Source organism: Eufriesea mexicana, unplaced genomic scaffold, assembly GCF_001483705.2.
Source record: "Eufriesea mexicana isolate 0111107269 unplaced genomic scaffold, ASM148370v2 scaffold1809, whole genome shotgun sequence".
In the NCBI taxonomy this organism is placed as follows: domain Eukaryota; kingdom Metazoa; phylum Arthropoda; class Insecta; order Hymenoptera; family Apidae; genus Eufriesea; species Eufriesea mexicana.
This window is the reverse complement of record NW_016909914.1, coordinates 49,219-57,818: the sequence shown is the minus strand read 5'-3', so window position 1 is coordinate 57,818 and position 8,600 is coordinate 49,219. Positions and strand designations below refer to the sequence as shown.

At 27.1% G+C, this 8,600-nt stretch overlaps 1 protein-coding gene across 1 annotated transcript; it reads right to left on the bottom strand.

The window, feature by feature from the left end:
* Positions 1-442: 442 nt before the first annotated feature.
* Positions 443-8,047, bottom strand: LOC108549009 (endocuticle structural glycoprotein SgAbd-1). The gene is made up of 4 exons (XM_017902206.1): positions 7,897-8,047; positions 4,823-4,956; positions 1,073-1,427; positions 443-530 (listed from the first exon to the last, which is right to left on the bottom strand). Exons 1-3 carry the CDS (start codon positions 7,906-7,908, stop codon positions 1,160-1,162), a joined length of 414 nt encoding a protein of 137 aa, XP_017757695.1. The 5' UTR covers positions 7,909-8,047; the 3' UTR covers positions 443-530; positions 1,073-1,159.
* Positions 8,048-8,600: the final 553 nt, after the last annotated feature.

Sequence of the window (8,600 nt, the reverse complement as noted above, 5' to 3'; positions counted from 1 at the left end):
AAGGGAATGTAGGGTAGATGCAATAAAGTTTTTTTTTTTATTTAAGTCACTGTTATTAAAACATTCACTTGAAATATCTTTTTTATTATTTATAATCAAAGAATTATAGTAAAGAGTACTTTTTTCGCATGTCGTTTAAAAATAATGAAAATAATAAAAAGTTAATTATTCGATATATGTATTATATTATAAATAATATAAATGATATAATACATATATTATTCAATACTTATGTAAAATAAGAAATACATCAACATTTTTTTCTATGAACAAATTGTTATAAATAATCATAAGCGTATATTTATTTATTTGTTTGTTTCTCGAGTAAAAAGTTTGTTTATTTAGCGATAAAAGATACAACACACGAGTGATATCCATATTAATATATATTTATACATACAAAGTATACATTATAATAAAATTTTACATATAGCGTAGCTCATAATGTAATACTCGTATTCGCGTATCCCTCTCTGTCTTTCTTTACCACTCTTCCTTCATTTCATCATTCTCTCTTTGCATATCTGTTGCTACATATAAAAATAGTACCCTTGTAAAAGTTATTTTCATCGTATGCAAAGAAACAATGTATAAGAAATGAGATTGAAGGATATAGGAAATACAAGTCTACTAATATTAGCAATAGTAGTTTTCTTGTATTAGAATTCATAAAGCGACATATTAGTATATGGTCTTCGTGGCAGGCATTTAAAATATGGTAAATAGGATCAATAGGTTAGAACCATAGCAGGCAATACAACATAGAACTAACTGTAAGTATTTAAATCGGTACATAATTCGAAGTGGTGTTTACATAATTTAACAAAACTTTTACAGAATTTTCAATTTTAATTTTACAAAATTTAACGAAACCATCATACATTCTAAGTAATGTTCCTACTATTACGCAGATACGAGAACTTTATTACAATCGTAACGTGCTATTTACAGTGTCAATATAATCTTAATTATTCCTACGACCTCAAAAATACTTGGCAACAAAATCTTTCCAGTATTATTTATCGATTAAGATACGTGCAGAGACAACTTATTATTAAATAAGTTAGCTTACAGTTTTCAGAGTCTCCTTTCGTCTATGTTGTACTGTCTCGATTCATTTCGCATGAGCTCCCTCTAGCTAAAGCACGTTTCATCTTCATCAGTATCTTCTGTAGGGTTCTTCCTCTTCTGGATGAGCCGCATTATGAGCCAAAGCACGTTGTATCGCTACTGGTATCGGCGGTGGCGTAGGTAAGTGAGCACCGTCAGGTTGGAAACCATTTTCATCAGCAGTGTAAGTAACCAAAATCGGAGTGCCATCTGGTGCCGTGTAACTAAACTGTCCTCGTACAGATTCGATCTGATTTGGCCCAGAGAACTTCGGTACTCCTTGTTCTGCTACGGATATGCCATTTTCTGTGTCGTAACTACAATATAGGTCATTCATGAATATTACTTTTGGATATTATACTATAATATGTAGTGTAGAAAAAGGATCAAATTTTTCAGAACAATAGTACAAACAGGTATTTTGTACGATATTAATTAATTATTTACATATATAATTCGATATCATTAATTATAATCATAATTATTTTAATATATATCTTTAATATGAATCTTTTAATTTTACGAATTATACTCATAAACAAAGTTTCACGATGCTTTAAAATTTTATTCTATTACGATTCATAGATTGCATTTGTAATTTAACTTATAAAATCTTCCAAATATTTCAGATACTGTACAAATATAATTAACATCTGCAGTTTATATAATTTTCCAGATATTTCACAGGTTATACAAATATAACTAATTTTTCTTACTCGTAAAATGTTCGAAATACTCCAAATATTATCTAAATTTTCTAAAAGAAAAGGAAAGGTTATTTTTTTTTGCATCGTAGCATATATATACAAAATTCTTTCGATAAATGTACGTAGAACTAAAAGAAAGGTCGTTAAGATATTTGTTCGTGTATTATGAGATTATCGTAAAGTAAACGCGTTGGTCGTAGAAATGATTGGTTACGGTGAAATCAATGCGAGTGCGCCTTGGCAGTTCGTGTTGGTGCACGGATCGATAGTGTGGTCATTCGACAGAAGTGCCACCTCGGAGACGCAAGACGAAGCTCGTAATTCGGCCGATTCGTTAAACGTTAAACGTGACAGGAGGGGCCAAGTTCTAAGCACGATGTTCAGATTCTACATAGAGTAGACAGAGGCTAGCAAGTAGGTAGGTAGATAGGTAGGTAGGTCGATCGTAATTATTCTATTGTGTAATGTATTATTGCTAACTGCGCAGCCGACTAACACGAATGATTAACATCAAAGCTAATTATATATCTTTTCACAGCTGAATATCCTGTAAGTCCTTCCTCTCCTTCTTTTCCACTTCTCCGTTTACGCTTCCGTACTCTCGATTTTAAATTTGTGTTTGTTCGTGCGTAGCATTTAACGGAACAAGCTATATGAAACAACCTAGCTGACACTAGTGAATTATCTTTGAAAATTTACGCGTTGCGTGTTCTTCAACTGAAATAATTATTTTCTTTGAAAATAGACAAATTATATTAAATTATTCGAAATAAAATAAGCAATACCTTCATTTCTTAAGGTAAATTATACTAAATTATTAGAAATAAAATAAGTAATACGTTCACTTTTTAAGGTACCGTAATTGCAATATCTTTAGAAGGAAATTAGTGCATGAAGTATTTAGTATTCGATTAGTATATATACTGAACAAAATTTTTTCTATAATTTAGAAAAAAAGGCACGAGATTCATTATGACTATTGTATGTGTATTAATTTTTTTATTTAATATTTAAATATTATATGATATTTAAAACCAATATTTTAATATAATAATAATACGGAAATAGAATATTTAATATAATCGCGCAAAGCTTGATTAACAATTTTAAAAAATCTATAAAATAAGATTTCATTTTATTTACGTAAATTTCATTATATTTTTTGTCATCCTTAGTAGTAGTTATGATAGTAAACTGAATATTATCTTTAATAGAAATAAATCTAATGTCTCCAAAATTCATTTGTTCAAGTGAAAATTATTAAAAGTTATTCTTAGATTCTTTAAAGTATTATCACAATTACACTGGAAGTTGTCAGATAGTTGCATTCTTTAAAAAAAGAGAAAAATAGAACAATTTCCAAATAAATGAAATAAAATAGTTATTTTATAGTTTATAGACCAACTGTGTTTTAAAAAGAAATAAAAGGCTATAAAATTAATATTTTTTCGAGTGTATCTAATAAAGTAATTTGATTATACATGTATGAGAAATACGAATAAAAATTCATCAACACAAATATGTATATCTATATGTCATGAAAATAGCAATAAAGTAATTAATAAGGACTATTGCATATGTTTCTTTATATGCATCTATAATAATTATTACTATTATTACATATAAATATATATAATAATACTAATAATAATAATAATTTGATAGTGCATATACGTCACATAACTTTCTATAATATAAATGTGTTACGAGTAATTATAATTATCGCATATGCGATTAGTTATGAAACTCCACGTAATACTTGTAATAAATATAAGAAAAATGTCTGGATTAACTCAGGTTTAAAAGTAGAATATTCTATAAAGTTAGGGCTTAATTTAACCTTAGATCTGTTCATGACCTTAACGTAGTTAATCATGGTCGAGGGAACCCAGGTGTGATAGAAAGCTAAATTACTATAGAAAGTGCCAAATGCCGGTCAGCTGTATAAAACATTGTATACTCTTTCAAGCCAAGGTTACGCTTGTGTCATATTTCATGTCATCATAATACGTATTGCAATGTTTGCAATGAAAAAAGTAACAAGATTAAATTATTAACAATGTATTTCCTGTTTGAAAATTACTGAAAGATACCATTATTAATCGTTCCGTTGCATCATTATACCTAATCTAAATGTAATGTTGCAGTGTAGAATTTAAAGAAAATTGTTTGGGGTATACCCAAGATTTGCACATTTACGTAATTACTTCGTGAAAACTCCAGCGTGGGAGAAACAACGAATATAATAGATAGCATACCAACTAGCAACGTAGGCAGACGTTTCTATTTTCAAAGGTACAAGCTTTGTAACTTCATAATCGTATGACCATAAACGTACAGGTTACCAATCTTTACATAGCAGGATATCATTCTAAGAAATTCAATTCAATTCACTTTAATCTAAGAATCAGGAAACGAGTGTTTGAAATTGGCGGGAAATTCAAACAAGATAAAATTGAATATCGAAAGATAACTAGGGAACATGACTTAATACGGGAAATTCAAACGAGATAAAATTGAATATCGAAAGACAACTAGGGAACATGACTTAATACTTTAAGTTAATACTTAAATAAGTCGGTAACTTAATTTAGCATAAAATATTATTTAATATTATTTAATTAGAGTCAAATTTCAATTGTTTAATTTAAAGAAATTAATTTAACGAAATTTTGTTTACGTTCAAGTGAATAATGGATTTTTAACGAATTGAAAAAATAATTGAGATAATCATACAATAAATGAATTTTGGAAGAAAATGTCTTGATCTTTCTTTGACATAAAAAGTATTTGCAAAATTAAACATTTTATGATGTATCCACGAGAGATACTGCAACCAATAATAGATTCGAAACGAAGAATGACGTGAACAGATGACAATGTGTTTTTAGGATTGAGACTATGTGAGACTCTTCGAGCGTGTCGAGATTGCTTTTGAGGAAACGTACCTCGACGACGCTTATCGTTCTGTCGACGTTCAGGACGATGTGGAAGGACGATCTCACCTGTAGGAATACGATCCATCCGGAGAAGAATCTTGCGACTGTCGCAATATGGCGAAACGTCGACCGTAATAATCAGGGTTGTATGGGTATCTGTTGAATTGGGCACAAACCATTGTCGTAAATCCTAAAAGAACCTAAAACAAACAAGAATACACTTGTTATTCATTAGTAATTAGGCGATATATATTTACTTAATAATTTATAATAATTTACTGACTGATGTTATAATTTATATTATAATTTACCGAGTAATCTTTGATATAATTTCTAGTATGATTTTTAGTATCATTGGTATATTAGTGTATTTACTAAAGATTATTTTATGACAAATTTTTGTTGGATAGTTTTATCAATTTGTCACTAGGTTTTTGAATAAAAAATTGATACGTTAATTGTTTTTCGTTTTCTTTTTTTCAAAGAATTAATTTTAGAATATTATCGATATAGATATTGGATGACATGTTAATTTTTCTTAGTAATTAACATGTCAATTTATTACTTTTAAAGATTACATTAAAAATAATGATATAATTAACGTTAATAGTATTTAATATTTTTTATAAAAATTGAAACGTAAATAAGACTTCAAATCGAAAATTCTATTAAATTAAAAAAGAATATTTTATTTCAAATTTAGTTTAAACAGAGAATAAAAAATTTGTATTTTAAAGGGAAAAACAGTGATATATTTAAACAAAGTATTCGAATTAAATATTTTGGAAAAATACGATATAATACGATTGCTTTCAGAACAAACGAGAAGGAACTACCTAATAAATTATTTATTAACCCCAAAAAAGGATTATAAATGTTACTATAGCAATAACAAATTCACTCATAATATATTAATTTTTATTTCGAGCTATTCTTAATTTTTTTGAGAAAGTGTCTTTTTATTTTAAATACTTGTTTTGTTTTAATAAACTATAATGAATTTATTTTTAACGTAATAATGTATTTATGTTGTATCGTTTGGCTTATAGATTAATATAAAAGCTAATTAGTTCATGTGAACCAATTTTATAATTTTAATCAATTTTGGTATAGTACATTTAGAATTATGATACTTTTTACGAGTTTTGAATATTGATAATGTATCAATATTTGTTATATTATTTCATAAATAATCAGTATCTATTATTAATCTATTAATTAATCCTAATAAATAATTTGTTATTATTTTACAGAAAATATAAGTGTGTTATTGATAAAATATGTCTGAAAAAAATGAGCAAAATTATTCTTCATTTCTAAAAATACGATAATTAATTTTCAGATTTATCTACGTTTTTAATTAACTCCACTTTTCACACAGAATAGCATACTTGCCTAACTGCATATATTAGTCATACAGAAGGGCTAACAGAATGGGTCGCAAGTGGGCAGACAGCTATGAAGTTATGAATAATTATATGCAACTGATGCGTTGCATATTTCATCTTCAGTATTTTATCTTGTTTATCCATCTATCTATCTAAGAGTCTAATTGTATTATAGTAATGGAATCTCATTATTTAACAAATGGAATCTTATTATTATACGATACAAAACGAAGAATTATTATTCAGTAAGAATAATATTATTCAGTATTATCAGTATTAATCATCAGTATTAATTTATCTATTAATTGTTCCTATTTTCTATATTATACTTTTTATAGGATATTTCTTATATTCGCTACTTAATTATATTTACTCAAAATCTTTTTGGAATATATAAAAATTTGTATTATATTTGTTGCATTTATATTTCTGCTTAAATTCAGCGATTAAGTGGGCTCTGTGTATTTGGTACGTATATCTGTGGATAATTTTTATTTATTTATCAATTTAACTAAATTGAACCGCGAAGTCAATTTTGCGAAACTTAATTTTTCAATTTTTTTCAAATAATTACGTGTAATTCAACTTGCATGTATATTTAATATACAATGTACGAACACGCATTGTATCCAAGATTAATTAATTAAATTATACATCATAATGTACGTTATTTTGATGATGATGAAATTTAAATTGTGTTAAAGTGCTGATTTAAAATTACCAATGAAACCAATCACTTAAAAACACAAATTAAAATATTTTATTCCTTCCATTGAATCTAATGTATAATACGTTATAAAATTTGTAACATACAATGAAATAATGGTTTTTAACAATTTTAACAGTTTTATACAATCTGTTTCAATAACTATTAGAGAATGTAACAAGAAATAATGTTTACTATAAATAGGAGAAATTACCAGAAACAGTCATCAAAACTATATGTATGTATACATTTCATCATTGAGAATATTATCAAATTATTTATATTTTGTTAGATATTATAATAGAGATATTTAAAATTGATTTGTAACCTATATATGTATATATAATAAAACATACGATTCTACTAGAATATATAATTTAAACAGATTCCCCATAGTATGAATATCAAATTCATTTTACCTCACATTCAATATTATATTTACAAACGTGCGAATAAAATTTAGCAATATTAAACAATATTAAATACTGTAATTTAGTAATACCAGAAACAAGTACTTTAAGAGCTATATCTCGTGGGAATTTCGTAAATTATTATTAAATATTTCATACATTATAATATATAAAAATATTACGTAAAATATGTCACAGAATATTTAATGGCATCAATACTCAACAAACTTAATGTTCATAATAATATTAAAACAATTTTCATTGCACTATATTTCTAAATATATTTTCAAAATATCTCAGCAGTTATACGCATAATTTAAAAAGTATATTTAGAAATGTAATATAATAAAAATATATTTTCGAAACCTCTTTGGGATTGTATATATTTAAGTATCGATAATACCTATACAATTATCAATTAACATAATTAACACTTAAAAATAAGTTTCGATAATGTATATAATCATCAAATGACACCACTTAATAACTAACAACAAAGTTAATAAGAAAATATCTATTACATATCCGATATAATAAATATCTATATCTACGACAAAATATCTGATATTTAATTAATAATAAAATATCAATTAACATTACTTTGAGAAGAAAATAACATTAAAAGGTTGCACTCACAAGAATCTTCATGGTGACTGGACAATAGCAACGGTTCAAAATCCTCGAGTAGTCACGGAGCCACCTGGTACAACACAATTATTAAATGGTACTACTCGATCACGGTCCACTTTGATTTTCGAAAAGACACGTGACAAGAGTTCGTCCTATCTGGTAGTGCCTAGAAGTACGGGACCAGACGGACCACGATGAGGCTTTATAGTCGCCACAGTACTATGCTTCTACTTCCTTCCCGCCCCGCCACTGTAACGAACAAGTTGAAGGGGAGAGAATATGTTTTATCTATTCCTATAATTCGTAAGCAGGGTAGCGATCGTGTCTCTGACGAATGTCGTTGGCTGCGAAGGTATTCACGATGCTACATGAAAGAGAAGTGAAATAACGTTCCTGGAATTCTAGGTATTTTCTATTTTGTAACAAGTCTTTCATGAAATCTCCATTGAATTCTAATTAATGCAGTATTTTTATGAATTTAAGCAGTAATTTAAGTAACTTAAGTAATAAATAAAGTATTTTTCATATTTAATGACTATTATAAAATATAAATTAGTTTTACCAAAATAAATTTTTATAAAAATAATGGAGTGGTTGGTGCTGGGGTATTATGTATTCTTGTTTACATATTTTTGTTCGTTGCAAGAGCTATGGTTATTAATTAACGTTTTATGTTAACCTATAGGAGAGAATGAAATGGCTGAATTACC

Coding starts and splice junctions, on each gene's coding strand:
- LOC108549009 (XM_017902206.1), bottom strand. Junction 1,428..4,822: donor GATGGATCGTATTCCTACAG/GTGAGATCGTCC, acceptor CCTATATTGTAG/TTACGACACAGAAAATGGCA.